Source organism: Abramis brama, assembly GCF_963993115.1.
Source record: "Abramis brama genome assembly, chromosome: 25".
In the NCBI taxonomy this organism is placed as follows: domain Eukaryota; kingdom Metazoa; phylum Chordata; class Actinopteri; order Cypriniformes; family Leuciscidae; genus Abramis; species Abramis brama.
The window spans coordinates 9,417,291-9,437,157 of NC_139987.1; the positions used below are offsets into that span (position 1 = coordinate 9,417,291).

Consider the following 19,867-nt stretch of genomic DNA (forward strand, 5'->3'; position numbering starts at 1 on the left):
TCTTTGAAACATGCAAAGCTTGTTTAGTGCAAAACTGAGAAGTATTTGAGTGTCATCAAACCAATAGAATATTAAATGCTATTGAGAACAATAAGGGAGTTCTACATTTGAAAATGTGCATGTATGATGATTGCTCTAAGCACTTCGGAGGCAAATATCCTCTCAGAGGGTGTATTCACACCTGCCTCGTTTGGTTCGATTGAATCGAACTCTAGTTCGTTTCCCCCCTTGGTGCGGACCTTTTGGGCAGGTGTGAATACAGCAATCGAACTCTGGTGCGGACCAAACAATCGAACCGAGACCCAGCTGAAGAGGTGGTCTCGGTACGGTTCCAAACGAACTCTGGTAGGGGAGAACGGGGTAATGTGAGACATCGGGTAATGTGAGACACCCCCTATATCTAGGCAACGGAACACAATTGTGGTCATATGACCATTATGTTTTCAAGCCCCTTCCATTTCCCCTTGGCCATGAAGGAGAGGACCTCATGGTGTTGTAGTAAGCATGTTTTTTTCACAAAAATATTTTTTTTGCACGTAAAAGTAAATTTTGTTGCTGTCAACTTAATCAACTGTTGTGCCAAAGCAAATTGATTCAAGCAGAAAAACTTATATCATACATGTTGATGAACTACCAACATATAAAACCATGTGATGATGCTAGCTGAAGATAAGCTTAAATTGCTAAGAGAGATCGTTTTTTTCTAAAATGTGGCGGTGGGGTAAAGTGAGACAAATGCTGTGGGGTAAAGTGAGACATGAGGCACAAGTTAAGTTTAGTCTTAAACATATTTTAATGTAATATTACATGACATATGTTTTATTTTTAATGTCATAAACATAGTAGAAAAGCCATCATGCCAAGGCAATACACCAGGAAGAAAATCTGGGGCAAAACACCCCTTGAGGAGATGGAGAGGTGCAGCCGCTGAGGTCAAGGAAGGAAAGAAGTCTATAAGAGCAGCTGCAAGGGAGAGAAATATTGACAAGTCAAGCCTCCTAAGATTCATAAAGAAAAAAAAAGAAGGGGGAAGTAAAATCAGTAGCCCGGGGTGCAGTAGCGGAGGCAAAGAGGTGGAGCACCTTCTCCCTCTCACCTTGTCCGAATGGAGCGTTTGTCCCCTCCTCGACAAAACCCCCAAGGTCCGTTTTAGGACCGAGGTCGCTCCGACAGGAGCTCCGCACTCTCCCTGGGAGCCTGCTAGGGAGTGAAGTCAGCATGGGAATCTCGTCCATCTGCAACCTCACGGACACTGTCCATTTTGTTTTTGGAGGAGGACCTTCCTCCACCGCTTTTTCTCCAGGGGTGTCTCAAGCCCCTGGAGTCGCTTCACCGTCTACCCAGACCGACTGTTCGACAAGCATACGTTTTACCTTTGGGATCAACCGAGAAGCCCCGGACAGTGAACCGCGATGCGCAGGCTCCCTACACACGGGTCTTGCTCCACTCGGGCCTAGGCTCGAGACGACACGGCCACTCATAGGCTGCGTGAGGAACCATCCGCCGGGGGCAGGGGCGGGAGGCATCTGGATCGAGGCCGTAACCGGGAAGGGTGCTTTCAAAGCGGGGGGAGGCGCAGGGCAAAGTTCGGCTCTTAAGATGTGCCAGGGGGGCCCCAACTAATCCAAGCCTACCGACGCGCCCGCGGCCACCTTTGCGGACATCCGTTTCAGACGGGCCATCTGAGTCTCCCGAGAGGTCCGGGAGGTCTGCGAGCATGGAGCTCTTCTTCAAATACAAGATATTTTTGGACATTTTTACAAGGAGGAATATCCTCCAGTGTGTCTTTCACCCCTAGCTCACCCAGGACGGTGCACGTTCACCGGTGTGCACGCCCTGGCACCGAGGGACTGGGTGTCCAAACCAGACCCTATTTACTGGAAGTCTCGCCCGCACAAAGTGCACTTTCTCTGGGCTGGGTCAGGCTGTTTCCCCACCCGGTCTGACCACCACGGTTCTCTGGTCCATGTTCCTTGGCTGAGCGGAGCATTGTCCCTCCTCCACAAAGACCCAAAGGTCCGTTTTAGGACCGACTTTGCTCCAGACGGAGCTCCAGCGGTGGCGGACAAATCCGAATCTGGCTCAGGACGGGCCACCCTCCCTGGGCTGGCCAGGGGAGGTCTGACTGCATTGAGTTATCCAAATGTATCACAATAATTTGGACATAGTTCATTTTTTTTTTAGGAGGAATTTCCTCCAGTGTGCCATTCACCCTTAGCATGCCAAGGGCGTTGCACCTTCACTTGGATGCGCACCGGTGGGTCATCAAAAAAATGTGCTTAATTGACCAATCCCCATGATTCTGTTACTAGTCCGACATTAGTTCTGGAATGTGTGGTTGTCAAGCTAGCTGTCAAGATTCAACATGTGTTGTTATGGAAGTTTCAGAGTGGAAAAAGTAAGTGGATCAGTTTACCCCCAGCTGGTTCACTTTACCCCCTTGATTTCTCTGGTCTGTCTCAGTTTACCCCTAAGCTGGGGTAAAGTGAGACACAAGACCACTTTTTTAAAAACAATCATATTTTCACTGCCCTTCGTCCTGAATACATTCTAATAATTTCCATTGCTAGGAACCATCCTGAATTAATGGGAAATGTGTAAATTTGACTGATATATCATTTTAGCTCGCTTAGAGGGGAACAAATGTAAAAAAATGTCTCACTTTACCCCACTCTCCCCTACGGTTCGTTTACGGTGTGAACATGAACCGACCCAATTGCAGAAAACTGCGCCTTTTTATTTGACTGCTCTTATGAGGATACTTAACAAAACGGACATTTTGGCATAATGGTGTCTAAAGCGAGCGAGCAAGAGCGCGCGCACGGCAGAGAGAGGGAGCGAGAGACCTTGCGTGTGTGTGTGCGCTAGTGTGCCTCACGAAGCGCATGTAACGACCCAAGCAATCAATTGTCAGTGCGGCCGGGCTTTTATCTATACCATATAGTTTCTTAATATTGCGTTTGTAGAGAATAACACCAAATCAGTAAAATAACAAATATTACATTACGAAATATCTCCATGCTGAGCCTGTTTGTGCACTTCCTGCTTTTCCCTGCTTGAGAATTCCTGTCCAATGAATGGACGACCTTAGCACACGTGTGGTTTTGTTTACACATTTTGGTTCACTTGCAAAAAGAGCAGTGTGAAAGCGAACCGTACCAAACAAAAAAAATCAACATTCTATTTGGTCCGGACCAAAGCAAGTGAACTATCGGACTTTCCTGGTGTGAATACGGATCAACAACATTGATCGGATCTTTTTAAATATGTGATAAAAAAGAAAGAAAAAGGAAACGGCATAGTGAAGGCAGAAATATGCCCCCAAAATGGGACCTTTCATCCACATGTCAGACTTATGGCAAACTATATCATTTATTCCTTGTGACTAGTTCCAATTGTACTGTTACCAATTTCAGTTTTACTAATTTAGTAGCTTGTATTTTACTTATTACTATTTACATTTTATTTAATACAAGTATATGTAACAGCCTGCCAGTAAGAGCTGTGTGTAAACCTCACTCACCTGGTCTCAAGAGATGTGCTAGCGACTGCAGCCTTTAGCATTCTTGTTAGTGCCCGCCTCCCACGCCAGAGACCCTGGTTTGAATTCTGCTCGAAGTGGGTTGAGTAGAACCACCGTGACCCAGATGGGAATTAGGTTTAGGGGGGTGAGTGTAACGGACGTAGGCCAGTAAGAGCTGTGCGTGTAAACCACCTGATATGCGCTAACGACTGCGGCCTTTAGAGTCCTTGTTAGCATGCCAGAGACCCTGGTTTGAATCCCGTTTGAAGCGGGTCAAGTAAGACTCTTTACATTTGGTGCCATGAACCGGATGGGAGTGAGGTTTAGGGGGTGAGTGTAACGGACGTAAGCTAGTAAAACCTGTGCGTGTAAACCTCACTCCCCTGACTTCAAGGCTGACTAGCGGCTGCGGTCTTTAGGGTCCTTGTTAGTGTGCCCACCTCCTACGCCGGAGATCCCGGGTTTGAATCCTGCTCGGAGCGGGTCGAGTAGAACTGACTACATAGGCTATAGTACAAGTATTAGTATCTCTACATAAATATTATCTCTAGTGTTTCTCTAAAATCTCTAGATAAACTAAAACTGTTGGCAATTGTCATAAGTAATGAATGGTCAGAACGGCAACTTTAAAGTTCAATTAAAAATTTACAAAAATTGTAATGGTAAGAAATAAGATGAAAAAATCCCCCCGGTTTCTTGATCTAGGTAGGTTTTTATAGGTATAATTTTATCTTCAAAATGTTATCTCAAACTTCTGGTGAAACGACAGACTTCTCTCTGGTGACGAATTTAGTCCACTTAATGATATAAATGGGTACTAGTGTGAATCTGGAATAGATAGCAATTTGAAGAGTTGAATAGTTATTAACTTGGTAGCTAAATATTTATTAGCAACAATTGGAATACACAGGCCTATTGATACTTTGCAGTCACGTGATATCTGGCGGCCAACAAACGCGGTTAGTGCATCCAATCGCACAACAACTATCTGGCATGTCGTGTACACCTCAAAACACCAACTTTTGTATATTAAAACTGGCAACGTCCTGGCAAGATCCTTGATTAGTTTACTGCTTTTCGTTGCTAGAGAATGACGTTCTTGCCCGCCAGCCAGTACAACTGACGTCACGTGCAAAGTATCAATAGACCTTATGCGTAGGATATGTATATAGTTCATTCCTGCTTCTTTTTTTACTTTTTGAATTATATATAAAAAATATTTTATTTATAAATGAATTTCACTGTATATAGTCTAAAGTATAAAAGAAATGTATGTACAGTTTTAGAACTGACACAACATCATTAAACACAACAATACGCCATCGCATTCACGACTCTCCTGTGATTAAAGGCGACACTTCCGGTTTTCTTCCCACCGGAGCCTCGCTTTCGATTTCAAACGGCTGCGTGAAATCAGCGTATGGCATTTCTGTCCAGGAGTAATTAGCTTTTGAAGTGTATTTACTTAATATAAAGTTAACGAAAGTTATCATGAGGATTGTAATGTTTAAACCAGATGTCTTAACAAATGTCAGTCGACCGGGAAGATTTTAAAAAGAGCCGTTCATTCATAAATACGCAAGATCGCTGTGAAAATAAAACCGGAAGTCAAAAGACAACAAGCGCAGCGCTGAAAAGGGGTGGGGCTACATAAGGTCTATAGCAATTAAATAATAAAAAGTTAGTAGCCTAGTGATATTGAATAAGATAGTTGCAATTATTGGGTGACTTGCTAATTAAAAACTACCAGTAACAACAATAGATAGGCCTACTGGTTTTAAGAAAATGTTAAATGGGCTTGCCATGTGGCATTTCAGTTTATTGACAAGCTGTGTCCATAATTCACCCGCGTTTTATAAATAAGCAGTCCCCTGACTCCATTACGTAATGCTAGTGTCTTTGTTATTAGATATGCACCCGTTTGCGTCACTTTAGCGCTGCAGGAAATCTGCACTCCCAGCACTGTTCTGGGATCAGCCACATAAAACTGTTATTACCGAATCTAAAAGGGTCCGCTCCGCAGATCTTCCGATCTGCTGTCGGGCTCCGTCACGCGTGTGCGCGCAGAGTGTGTTCGTGCTGTGCTGCTGTCAGTCTTATGCAAGCCGCCCTACACACACACAGCACGATGATGTCCGACGCTGCTGCTCCAGCAGACAACAACGGGGAGCCTGGATTAAACGGTATGTACTGCCGGAGCACCTCGCTGTATTGTTCTGACATCTATAAACTTTGTTAAAGAAGCCTTTGGCGTGTCTGTATTGGTTTCTTTTTATACTTTTACTTATTTTGCTTAATGTAAAACCTGCTTTTTTTTAGTTCCAGTCAACATTTTTGTGCCATTATAGACAGTTGGAGGGCGGGGTTTGCTGGAAAACAAGTGCGTCACGTTAATTGACAAGCATTCTTTCCAATGGCCGTTGAGTTTGTGTGTTGAGGCGGGCCTTAATACGTGATTGACTTTAGTCTAAACCAGTAGTTTGACTATACGTTTTCAGTAGGCTGGCCAAAGCCGATGTCAACAAGGCGAACTAGATCAACTCAAAAATGGAGATTGTGGATGCTTGAAACCTCATTTTATTCGTTTAGTTCAATATGTAACATATGTGTTTCTCTGGCGTGATAATGAGACAGTGCTCTAGTATTTTATTCATATTTGTTTGACAACTAACGCTTGACGTGGCAGCGAATAAGGTCTTTGTTTGAAATATGTGAGGTTGCAAACAAACTGGTCTAGTAATTGGCCTCTGACCACTTTTATTTAACTTAACTAGTATTGGATTCACTTAGTAGACGAGCTTAGAAAAGAACTTTTTTGAAGCCGATAAAATACCCATTAACGTCTAGATCCAGACAAACAACGAGTTCATTATCATACACTCTGTATGGATTTGCCCCAAAAACATTTGTCATGCTACTATTTAAAGACCCTATCAGTTCATTCGTATGGAGAGACAAAATATATATTAAAAAAAATTGGTCGCAACATTAGTGGAAATTCCTAAAAGATTAGAGAGACTCCTAAGAGACTAATAAATCTTGTTGAAATTCCTGGTATGCTTTCTGAAATGCAAAGAGCAGACTGCTAAATCTCGCTGTCTAAATATTCAGACCACGGATATTGGGAAGTATACTTCAACTGCCAAATAATGTAGGCAACTGATACTAAATGTAATGTTGAGTGGGCTACGTGCGCGCTGTCATGACCAAATCACTAGCTGTCCTCCTCACAGCTGTGTGTGACCCTAGTTCAGGACGACAATTAATACACTCTACTATGGAGAAGGCTTGCGTCATGAATAGTAATCACGCACCGATCCACTAAGCCTTACTGATTGGCTGAGAGTCAGACGTTAGAATGCGAACGTTAGTAAACCGGCCAATAAACTACTGGAAATGAATATTGATTAAGCTACGTGACCGAACTGTGTAGGGAAGCTGCAAAGCAGTGTGAGCAGGACCTAATTAATATTCATGAGCTAAGCTTTCACCATAGTAGTATTCGTAATTCAATTCCTAGCAGCAGCCAATGTCTTCCAGACTGTGTCAGTGTGTGGAAAGTGGCAGAAAGAAAGTCAAGAAATAGAATTGGGAGGGTTAGTTTAGGAGAATGAGTCATGATATTTTGAGATCGTGAACGTGAAGTAGTGCATGTAAAGTAGGCTAGGCAATCGTGTCATTAGCAAGGGTTGTGGACTTGTGGTGGAAACTGCATGGAGATCTGTTTGCTACAAATAAATAATAGGCTACAAATAATCATCATTTAACATTTTAGTTATTTCTTAATGTAAAAGATGATGTGGAAAATAGTGGAAATGAAATGAAAATAACATTGTGGCTGTTTTAGCCTAAAAAAACATCCACTAGCATCACAGATTGAATTTTAAAAATATTCATATTCATTGAGGCACAAATGAGGCAGACTTACTTCTGTGTGATGACCGCAGCTTTCAAATGCACTAGTGCTGAAAACTAGTGAATCGGGCGGATTCTTCTGGGAAAGTGAAGTGACATCTTAGTGTTGGCCAGATTCTTTTGGTGTACGTAACAGATGGCTCAGCGTTTTGCAAACAGTGTTGGTTTGATAATTTGGATCAGTCTGGCTGTGTACTAGCCTTGATGACTGCTAGCTGGAGGAGGTGTAAAGAGTAATAAATTAATCTCTTAAACCCTGTCAAGAACATGTATGGGTCATATTTCTTCCATAAAGTCAAAAGAACGGAGACTATAATAATATTACATCTATTTTTTTTATGTATAAATTGTGTTTTAACCTTGTTTAAATTATAAGTTGTTGATAATGTTCTGTGTTTGTTCTGAATAAACAAAAGTAGTCTGGTAATTTGCAGTTTAGTCAAATATTAAAATGGCTACTTCTCTCATAAGTTGAAAAAAAATCTATTTAATAGAAGTATTGATATTATTGGGGACAATCAGTGTTGGGGTAATGCAGAAGTAACACAAGTTATGTAATCAGATTACTTTTTCAAGTAATGACTAAAGTAATGCATTACTTTTAAATTTACAACAAAAAATGTGTTACTTTTTCAAATAAGTAATGCAAGTTACTTTGTTTTCCCATTTATTGACTGACAGCTCTCCTGTCTGCATGTTGAGAGAAATTGGAAGTGCAGAGGCGCTGTGTGTAAACATGATGGAGACTGTAGTTCTGTAGCATGATGGGGACTTGAACTTGAACTCTTGAACTTGAATTTCTCCTGCGTCATTTGCATTTCCTTGCATTTCAATTTTGGTGAGAGGGCCTTTACATTTGCCAAAAATATAACTATTTTGTTATTAAAAAACAAACAAGCAGGTCCTGCCCAGGTGAGAAAAAGTAATGCAAAAGTAACGCATTACTTTCCATAAAAAGTAAGGAAGTAACACAATTAGTTACTTTTTTAGGGAGTAATGCAATATTGTAACGCATTACTTTTAAAAGTAAATTTCCCCAGCACTGGTGACAATGTAACTGTGATTAATGATTAATGTGAATAATGAACGAGTCAGTAAGATTTTTAAAAGAAATTAATACTTTTATTCAGCAAGGATGCTTTGGATTGATCATAAGTGACAGTAAAGACATTTATAATATCAAAAGATTTCTATTTCAAATGAATGCTGTTCTTTCAAACTTTTTATTCAGAAAATAATTCTGAAAAACATGTATCATGGTTTGCCCAAAAAATATTAAGCAGCACAACTGTTTTCAACATTGATAATAAGAAGAAATATTACTGCAGCAAATCAGCATATTAGAATAATTTCTGAAGGATCATGTGACACTGATTTTTGATTAAATAAATGCAGCTTTGGTAAGCATAAAATGCTTGTGTATATATATATTTACCCAGTATACAATAATAATGTAATATTTTAATGAAAATCTAATATGAATCATCATTAAGAATAACAAAAATTAACAACAACAACATTATTACAATAATGCAAAAATTTTAACAATAATGAGTATTTGGGGTAAAATGTGCTTAATTCTAATCACATAGTACAAAAATTACTTTACTTTTTGCAAAATAGCTATAATTTATTTTGTATTTTGTATTTTTTGTAAGATTTAACCATCTTACCACAGATTTTTGTGTAACATGGCCACACATCTATCACTTTGCAGCCCTGATGCTTTAGCATTTCATAAATGAGCGAGCATAAGCCTCTGTAATACTGCCATAGATCTGATCTTTTGATCTATGTCTGTTTCCTGATGACAGCCAAAGCAACATGTTCCACCACTGGCCAGAATGTTCAGCTCGCCTGCTGCCATAGCAACACTGTTTGTGTCAGTGGATTGAGACAAAGGTCGGTCGAGTTTCACCATCGATGGGAAGATGGAGTTGAGTTAAGTCAATGCAGGAACCATGTCACATGATCCATGTTTGCTCAACCCAGGGAAATCATGTGGACCTTCTTTGTCTTCCTCTTTTTGTTTCCCTGGAAGTGGGGCTTTGGCTTGCTAGGCATTCAGTTTATACTTAGCTCACCCTGGTTGGTCAGCAGTGAACAGGAGTGGCGTGTTAAGCCAGTGGTAAACAGAGGATTCACTGTGCGATAACACAGAGGTTTCTGATGAGACAGCACAGCAGATGTGGGGGAAAGGGGAACACGGAAAACTTCCCGTCCTCATCCCTGTCTCATGCATGAAAGGAGTCTGTGTGTTTGTGTTTATCAGGTCTTCTGAGAAGTGAGTTCCTGCTCAGACTCATGTGAGGTCAGGTGTGAAATATATATCAGTGGGCTCGTAATGAGCCGGAAAGGGAGGCATTTACTGCCCTTTCACCACACAGTAAATAGAAGTTAAGTCATACCACCATCGACTTACAGGGAGATCCCACTGTCTCAGTGCATCATTGAATGGTGGATACAATGGATACAGTGTAATTTCTAGGTCACTTCTTCCCAAAATTATTTTTTTTAAATCTATTTATTTGTTTTTGCATTGCGACGTTATTTTATTTAACCAAGTATATTTGCCTATCAAATTGTCTTTACCAGATGTTTTGCTTTTGTAGTTGATGTCAGTGTTGATTCTCATTATTATAATACAGCATTTTTGTACTGTATTACATTTTTAAAAATCAATGTATGTCAATAATTTTCAGTTTTTATCTGGTAGTCCAAGCTTTGAGGACATCTACATACTAACAAAATTAATTTTAAAGGCACAATATGTAAGATTTTTGGATTCAAATATCCAAAAATCACTAGAACAATATATTTTTTATATATATTGTAATATATTTTATATATTTTGTCCTAAATGTTTCCAACAATGTTTAAATCCAGAGAAATCAGCTATTTTAACCAGTGTAACACCCCGTGTCATTGCTTCAATGATGTCATATCCACGTTACCCTCGATTTCCAAAGACTCTTGAATACATTACCGGTATGTTTTATTAGACAGGTGAGCAACTGTCATTGTTATATAGCTCAACACGGTTAGTCTTATTGTTTGAATCCTTTGTTTTCTTGATTTACCGCGAGTAACATGTTTGTACACAAAAAGTAAATCGGACAACACTATTTTGTCAAGTGGCTGACAGCATAATCAGAAAGAGCTTTATTTGTTGTAACAGTAAAACAGCATTTTCTCCACCATGCAATGTTTTAAAATAAATTGCATGCCATTTTGCAACACAAGTCATCCAGCTGTTATTAATATGATATTCTAATATTGATCTAGCTAAGCGCCTCATAATAGCCACTGAGCTAACGCATAAGCGGCAGTGGCCGACTGCGGCATATAAGCATAATAAAAACCGCAACATAAAATCTCCCAAGCTGTCGTCTCCGCCCTGCTTCATACCACAGTATAACGTTAATACAATTTTAATACAGTAGCTCATCCATGAAAATGATTAGTGCCTGAGTCCCGTTGGATTGATTTCCACCAGCTGTGAAGGTGAAGACAACAACTCCCATGATTCCACGCTCATTGATGGCATAATCAAGCTACGCCTTTGTTATTGTTTTGAATAAGCGACCTCTAGCGGTGAAACTTACATACTGTGCCTTTAAGCAGATGTACTATTGTTTGGGGTTGGTAAGATTTTTTCATGTTTTTGAAGTCTCTAATGCTCAACAATTCTGCATTTATTTGACTAAAAATACAATATAATGTTTTTAAATGTAAAAAAAAAATAAATAAAAAATAAAACTGTGATTACTTCCAAAGCTGAATTTTCAGCATCATTACTCCAGTCTTCAGTGTCACATGATCCTTTAGAAATCTAATATCTAATATGCTGATTTGATGCTCAAGAAAACTTAAAATTTTAATATTTTCTAACATTATATATGTTGATCAGTCTCTTTTGATCAGTTTAATGGGTCCTTGCTGAATGAAAGTCTTACTATGTTTATGTCTTTAAAATTTACATCTAAGGAAAATTACTAGAAGTAATAAAACATTTTTCATGGGATCAACTACATAATTTTACAGAGTTTGATTATAATTTTAGTAGCAAATATTCAAATAAACAGTGCTATAAACACAGTGACATCTTTCCTATTGCAAAAATAACTTTTACTGATTAAAAAAAATAAAGCCCTATCCCTCAGGACATTTCTTTGTATTTCTACAGCACTATTTTTTAAAATAGTTTGTCTATACATATTTCGTCATTTGGTTGTTACATCACGACTTCATTCTGTTTATTCTGTATCTTTTGCCTTGAGCGCCACATTTTTAAGATCATGTTAAAGACATTTCAACTTTGAAAAACTACTAATGTACTACTAATGCATGAATACTATACATGATACCAATGAAACATTTCCACAATATTACAATGAAACAAACAAAAAAAACATTCCTAAAACAGGTTTCATTTTCTTTGAGCAAAGAATGATTTTGGGGAATTAATTATGAACCAAAATATGAAGCTTTGTGATATTTTGTGCATACATATATTCTCATAGCTGAAAACATTTTATTAAAAATATTTATTGTTGTGATATTTTTGTGTTGTCTTTTTTTAGGGTCATGGGTAGAGCTGGAGATGAACAGAAACGCTGCATCTCTCTCTTCCTCCAGCGCCTCAGCACCGCCCCCTCTAGACCAGGTAGTAGAGGAGGATGATGGGATGGTCGGGGGGCTGGAACACGTTCCCTCATCGTCTTCCATCCACAATGGAGACATGGAAAAAATCCTGCTGGATGCCCAGCACGAATCCAGCCGCAGTAACTCCTCATGCGGCAGGTAGACAACATATTGATGTCATTTATAGCAAAAAGTTTAATTAAAATGTCAATTTTTGGGTGAACTATCCCTTTAAGATGTTGTTTACACAGTCCACGTGCACATATACAGTGAGGAAAATAAGTATTTGAACACCCTGCTATTTTGCAAGTTCTCCCACTTAGAAATCATGGAGGGGTCTGAAATTGTCATCGTAGGTGCATGTCCACTGTGAGAGACATAATCAAAAAAAAAAAAAATCCTGAAATCACAATGTATGATTTTTTAACTATTTATTTGTATGATACAGCTGCAAATAAGTATTTGAACACCTGAGAAAATCAATGTTAATATTTGGTACAGTAGCCTTTGTTTGCAATTACAGAGGTCAAACGTTTCCTGTAGTTTTTCACCAGGTTTGCACACACTGCAGGAGGGATTCTGGCCCACTCCTCCACACAGATCTTCTCTAGATCAGTCAGGTTTCTGGGCTGTCGCTGAGAAACACGGAGTTTGAGCTCCCTCCAAAGATTCTCTATTGGGTTTAGGTCTGGAGACTGGCTAGGCCACGCCAGAACCTTGATATGCTTCTTACAGAGCCACTCATTGGTTATCCTGTGCTTCGGGTCATTGTCATGTTGGAAGACCCAGCCTCGACCCATCTTCAATGCTCTAACTGAGGGAAGGAGGTTGTTCCCCAAAATCTCGCAATACATGGCCCCGGTCATCCTCTCCTTAATACAGTGCAGTCGCCCTGTCCCATGTGCAGAAAAACACCCCCAAAGCATGATGCTACCACCCCCATGCTTCACATTAGGGATGGTGTTCTTGGGATGGTACTCATCATTCTTCTTCCTCCAAACACGTTTAGTGGAATTATGACCAAAAAGTTCTATTTTGGTCTCATCTGACCACATGACTTTCTCCCATGACTCCTCTGGATCATCCAAATGGTCATTGGCAAACTTAAGACGGGCCTTGACATGTGCTGGTTTAAGCAGGGGAACCTTCCGTGCCATGTATGATTTCAAACCATGACGTCTTAGTGTATTACCAACAGTAACCTTGGAAACGGTGGTCCCAGCTCTTTTCAGGTCATTGACCAGCTCCTCCCGTGTAGTTCTGGGCTGATTTCTCACCTTTCTTAGGATCATTGAGACCCCACGAGGTGAGATCTTGCATGGAGCCCCAGTCCGAGGGAGATTGACAGTCATGTTTAGCTTCTTCCATTTTCTAATGATTGCTCCAACAGTGGACCTTTTTTCACCAAGCTGCTTAGCAATTTCCCCGTAGCCCTTTCCAGCCTTGTGGAGGTGTACAATTTTGTCTCTAGTGTCTTTGGACAGCTCTTTGGTCTTGGCCATGTTAGTAGTTGGATTCTTACTGATTGTATGGGGTGGACAGGTGTCTTTATGCAGCTAACGACCTCAAACAGGTGCATCTAATTTAGGATAATAAATGGAGTGGAGGTGGACATTTTAAAGGCAGACTAACAGGTCTTTGAGGGTCAGAATTCTAGCTGATAGACAGGTGTTCAAATACTTATTTGCAGCTGTATCATACAAATAAATAGTTAAAAAATCATATATTGTGATTTCTGGATTTTTTTTTTTTGATTATGTCTCTCACAGTGGACATGCACCTACGATGACAATTTCAGACCCCTCCATGATTTCCAAGTGGGAGAACTTGCAAAATAGCAGGGTGTTCAAATACTTATTTTCCTCACTGTATCATCTGCAAATGTCAAAAGTTCACAGCTTGAGTTTAATGACCTCATAGATAGAAAGTAGTGCTATAAACATACATACGAAATTACACTTGGCCACACTGACCTCATACTGATAGGATACGGTCATAATAACCCTTATCTCATTCAAACTCTGTGAATAATATTATTCAGGATGTTTACTCTAGGACTACAGTGTTTCTTTCTCATATGTACACAGGCTTAACTCCTCTTACACACTACAGTAATGGTTCACACACACACACACACACACACACACACACACACACACACACACAAAACAACAACATTAATTGTCATTCCCAAACCTGTATGACCATCTTTGTTCTGTGAAACACAAAAGATGTTTAGCAAAATGTCCAAGCTGCTCTTTTCCGTACTATGAAACCGATTCATATTGCTATAAAAGGACAGAAATTGCAACAAATTATCATAAAAGTCATGTTCTGAAGTCATACTAAAACTTTGTGTAAGGAACAGAATGAAATGTAAGCCATGTCTTAACAAACTCCGAACTGCTCGCTCCCACAGCCCTCCTCGACCCCCCAGTCCTCAGGATGAAGGGCAGATCATTTTCGACGTGGACATGAGGAGAGACAGTCAGGTACTTCCTCTCGAGAACATTGTGGATCATCTAATTTATGGAACGTATTCTGGCTTATGTTCATTACCTGTCCGTCTTTGTATTTGTATGTGTGTGTGTGTGTCCCTCAGGAGTTCGTCATGGAGAAGATCAGAGATGATGACATCTTAATGAAGGATTCAGATCGGGTGGCAGACTGGTCAAGTAGACCAGAGAATGTTCCGCCCAAGTAAGACTAGTATTATTTTAGTGTCATTGATATACTAGTTTTTATTAATATTTAATAGTATAGTTTAATTAATTTTTATCTCAGTTTTAGTTTCATATCAAGTTTTAGTTGTGCAGCAAAATTAAATTGAGAAATGTTGTCTTGGCAATTTGCTTGGCAAGTTTTTCTATCCTTTATTTTATTTCAGTTAATGATTATTTTAATTCAAGTAATGAAAATAAACTTTTTTTAAAAATGGTTTTAGCTTTAGTTTTAGTTCACTATAATAATCCTGCTGGCATACAGATATTTCCACAGGTCACAATCAAAGGTTTCAGTCAAAACCTAGTGAGCTAGTCACATTTTTATGCCTAAATAGACAGCATTCTGGTCCAAACAAAACTTCTTAACCCTCGAAGACCCAAATATAGTCATTTCAGTTATGGCCATTGCCAATTACGTCGTTTCGGAGCCTGAGTTTGCGCTGTAGTAATCCTGAGGTGAAGCAGTGTGATGCTGTTTTGTTCATGATGTGTTGGGTTTATCTTTCTGACAGGGAGTTTCATTTCCGGCACCCGCGGCGTTCAGTGACTCTCAGCATGAGGAAGACAGGAGCCATGAAGAAAGGAGGCATCTTCTCTGCTGAGTTCCTCAAAGTGTTTATCCCCTCGCTGCTTCTGTCCCACATCCTGGTCCTGGGTCTCGGGTAGATAAACCTTAAAACACAATCACACTTCACGCCAAGTATAAGCTGCCTTCAAGTGCACCTAGGAAACATGTACGGCATTTGTTATTACAACATGTAACGCATTCATAATATGGAAGTTTATAACAATTATTCCAACAAACCCAAATAACTACATTTAAAAAAAAAAAAATTAAAAAGATTACCGGTACACATCTTACCAAAACATAAAGCAAACTGTATAAGTAATTAAGCTGTTCTTAATTAGATTACTGTTAAGTAATCTAGCTGTTCCCTACATCACATATTTAAAATGATTGAAATATGGCTTGTAAAATTAAAATAACTTGCAAAATCCTTCATTCACTACTTACTTTTCGCTCACTCATCTCTATAGATTACAGATATATTATATGATATAGATCAGTGTTTTTCCACAGTGTTTCAAATCAACACACCCCTTCCAATTTATCACCTTGAATTTCAACTTCGTAAATGCAACTTGGCTCAGTCATTTATGTTCTCGGAACTCAGAAATGCATTATACCATGAAATTTTGTGATCTCATCTCGCAACTTTTTTTTTTTTTTCTCCAAATAGCCCAGTAGCTTGAAAATACAACTCTATTTCCCAGTGGACCAATAATAAACCTAAGCACCCTGACTTCTGGAAGTTGCACATAACCAGCCTATCAGATTGAAGCTTGCCGATTTTGGAAAACGTTCGCAGTTTCGTTTGCGATAAGCATCAGACGGTCCTTGAGCGGTTTGGCAACCACCTGTTTGAAGACTGTTGCTTGAAGTCACTTTCAAACCAAGCAGCTTTCTGTAGGTCAACGTGACAATTTTATGTGACTAACGCGGATTCCTATTGAAATTGCTCAATTCTGACCTTGCAGAAAAATGTGTAAATGAAACCACACCTAGTGTTTAATTCACACACCCCTGATGAGTATGTAGCTTGACAACAGTGTAAGATTCTACATGTAAAGTGTCTGACTTTTTCAATTTCTCTTTCTTTTGTCTTGTGTCTCACACTCTATCTCTAATACAGGGTCTATATCGGGAAAAGACTGACAACTCCCACTGCAAGCTCCATTTGAACACAAATCTGATCAAGTGCCTCAGGCATGGCCCAGGTGGATTAGGGAGAAGGTAGCAGTTTGTACGAAGAAGCCCCCTGCTGCCCCTTTCTTCCACTTTTACTCCCTCAGCCACCTTTCTTTCCCTTTTTTCAGTATTTCCTTTAATTCCGCCTTGCCATGCCTAGAAGTATTAGTGATAAACCTCTCTTCATTTCAGGCCCTTTCTTGTTTATCACTTTCTGTATCCCTTTTTAACACCCCCTTAGTAAAAGCATCTTAGTTCATTTTGGAAGTATTTGGGGCATCGCGTGAACCCAAACGCGCACACGCTAGCTCTGCTCTAGCTCGGCTAGGAGGCAGCGATGTGTCTGTTTAGCACCCCTTTCTGTTCTGATCACATGACCCAAGAGTGAGCCACTCACGAGTCATAAAGGATCCTCAAATGGGATCAACCAAAATATAGTGACTTATTGAAGCATGCCTGAGTGATAGCTAAGATTTGATTTCTTACTAGAAATGCTATCCATTTAGTTATTTTTATTTAATTCATGGGCAGAATGCCAGGATGATGGACTTGGAAGTGTTTTGGGAAGGATAGGGCTCTCCGTAGACCCCAAACTCGTCTGGTGAAGACTGAAAATTAATAGCTCAGACGCAATACATGTTTATGAAATTTTATACCAAGTTTTGCATAATCTTTTACACAACCCTGATAGAGACAGCACCTGTTACATTGAAATGTCTGATACATATATTTTTTAATATTTCGTCTCATGAAAATAGATAAAAACCGGCCGGATGGGGCTAACGGATCCCTCTATGGAAACAAAAACGCTATTGTTATTTTATTGTTGCTCTATGTTTGTTCTGTCATTTGTTTGCCTGTAGTTTCTTCACATAAAGTACATATCATGACCTAGTGATTCATAACTAGGCTTCTACAACACAGCCTATTTTGCAATACTTCACAATTTACCATTAGCATTGAGCTGAATTTGCATTAAAAGCTAAGAGGATCTTGCTAACAAGGACAATGGCTTTGGTATTTTGCCATGTTGTCATAGCTGTGTCAAACTTTCTAGAATTTTCATACACTTTCATACACTTAACTTAAAGGCAACAGTGCAAGAGAAACCTTTCTTCATTTATCTGGATGGTTCACCCAAAAAACAATATTCTGTCATTATTTACTCAACCCAAACCTGCAAGATTTTCTTTCTTTTTTTTCTGTAGAGCACAAAAGAAGCAGCTTTGAGCAATGTTCGTGCTGCTCTTTTCCGTACAATGAAAGTTAATGGAGATAAACTGGAAGAGAGCAGCTTTGATTTCTTTCAAATATCTATGTACTTGGACTTACATAAGGTTGAATAATGATGATGGAATTTTAATTCTCACGTGAGTTATTGACCTCGCACACTTACAGAGTCATAGTCACACACATTTAGTGAACACTAACACTCCAGCGCCACAGGTGACTGTGTTATCCTGGACATGAAAACCCCAGTCTTCATCGTTTATGTTTTCAACCCTGAAGTGAAATTATTCTCCAGTCTAGTTGTGTTTTTGTCTCTTTTTAAGTGTATTTTGGATGTGCGAATTCTTTTTGTCTTCAATATCTGTCTAAGGAATTACTTCTCCTCGAACACAGCTGCCAAAACCAACTGAGAGCTCAACTCTTATGAACTTTGTGCCTCGTCTCCTTAATCATGTTTGATACAGAATCCTGTCATCATTTCCTGTTATCAGGTGCGTGTTCTGTGCCACAAGCTTTTCCTTTTTGTTGTTTTGCACCATCTTGTTTGTGAATGTGACTTTTGGAAGGTTTCTTATATGCTTTGTTTGTTTGGATTATTATTTTTTTTAAGTCTTTACCTACCAAGGCAAAGTAGAAGAGAAGGTACAGGATAGTTAAAGGGTTTTTAGTTCTTTTGTTCATATTTGCATTCAAATTGTGGTTGGAAAGAAGTGAGTTACTCTCCTTTGTGGAGATGCTTTTTTCAGACTGCGATGTGATGATAAAATGAAGTTAATTGGTTTAACAGACCCTTTTTTCTTCCCTGTTGGATAATGACAAAGTTTTCAAATTAAAATTTAAAGAATAATCTGAATTTCGGTGACTGTTTTTGTGTTGTGTATTGTTTTGTTTTGTTATTTTTATTTTTTTGTTTTGTTTGACTTCATACATAACATTGCATTACACATACATAATATTTCCCTCACTTCATTTATTTTCAAAGTCATGTACCAAATTGTGTGCATATGTTTGTTTGATTTTCCAAAAGAAAATATTTATTTACACAACTTCATGGTTTAATAATTATGGAAGCTTGTTTCTGCCACTGAATAAAAAATAAAAAAGGTAATTGCGACTTTTTATCTCACAATTCAACCTTTTATTTCTCAGAATTGTGTGATATAAAGTCGCAATTGTGTATTATGAAGTCACAATTGTGATATATCCTACTTGCAATTCTGAGGAAAAATGACAGAATCCAAGTCAGCAATTCTGACTTTTTCTTACAATTCTGACTTTGTTTCTCAGAACTGCGAGATAAAAAGTTGCAATTACCTTTTTTATTTTTTATTCAGTGGCAGAAACAAGCTTTCATAGTTTAATTATAGAATTGCATGTTACCTACTGAGTTTTTTTTTAACATCATCAGTTCAACTTCTTATTGGCCAACGCAGTGAATTCACAGGTTCGAAGTTCAGCAAAAATCTGCAGCGAAATCGGCGTGTGGAACGCGTGGGGAAATCGTTCGCCCTCACGTGAAATTCATTATTGCATTCACTATTGAAATGATTGGATTTCACCTGTGGAAATGTGCTGAACATTGCTAAATGTAAATGCACCTTAAAGATCCACCAATAATAAGAAGAATGTAGTTACCCGTTTAGTTCCATTTACCGAACAGTTTATGGACATTTCGCGCCAAATCCGACCCGTCCCCTCAAAATATTGTTAGCCTATATCATAATTTCCTATTGGATCAGATAAATAACCACACTTTTCTTGAATCTCTTTTGAATGTATGCTAGCAACCACTCAGAACACAGAATTAGCCCGTATTCGAGCTCTGAAGCACACGTCTGGGAATTCGACCTGAGGTCAGATCTCCTTCGGCTCTACTACAGTTCACACCGAACACCGAGCCAGTTGTTAATACTTCTTTGAGATGATTACTTTGGAGAAAGACCAGACCAGAGACAGATAGAGTGACGTCTGTCTGTGGTCCTTTCATCAGCTATATGTCATGTTACATGCAGCTCTCAGTTATTATGATCTCACTACATTCCTCTCATCATTGTGGCTTATTTTCTCGCTGAGATGTTAGGA

At 39.2% G+C, this 19,867-nt stretch overlaps 1 protein-coding gene across 1 annotated transcript; it reads left to right on the forward strand.

Annotated features, from left to right (window-relative positions):
* Positions 1–5,405: 5,405 nt before the first annotated feature.
* On the forward strand, positions 5,406–18,638 carry bnip3lb (BCL2 interacting protein 3 like b). Its single transcript, XM_084104837.1, has 6 exons — positions 5,406–5,706; positions 12,022–12,241; positions 14,502–14,574; positions 14,685–14,782; positions 15,318–15,467; positions 16,500–18,638. The coding sequence occupies exons 1-6, from the start codon at positions 5,622–5,624 to the stop codon at positions 16,546–16,548; spliced, it is 675 nt and encodes a 224-aa protein (XP_083960963.1). The 5' UTR covers positions 5,406–5,621; the 3' UTR covers positions 16,549–18,638.
* Positions 18,639–19,867: the final 1,229 nt, after the last annotated feature.

Excerpts from the sequence above, each read along its gene's own strand:
- bnip3lb (XM_084104837.1), top strand. The coding sequence starts at position 5,622 with ATGCAAGCCGCCCTACACACACACAGCACGATGATGTCCGACGCTGCT. Across the intron at positions 12,242-14,501 it reads AGTAACTCCTCATGCGGCAG|CCCTCCTCGACCCCCCAGTC; the intron begins GTAGACAACATA and ends TCGCTCCCACAG. Across the intron at positions 14,575-14,684 it reads ACATGAGGAGAGACAGTCAG|GAGTTCGTCATGGAGAAGAT; the intron begins GTACTTCCTCTC and ends TGTGTCCCTCAG.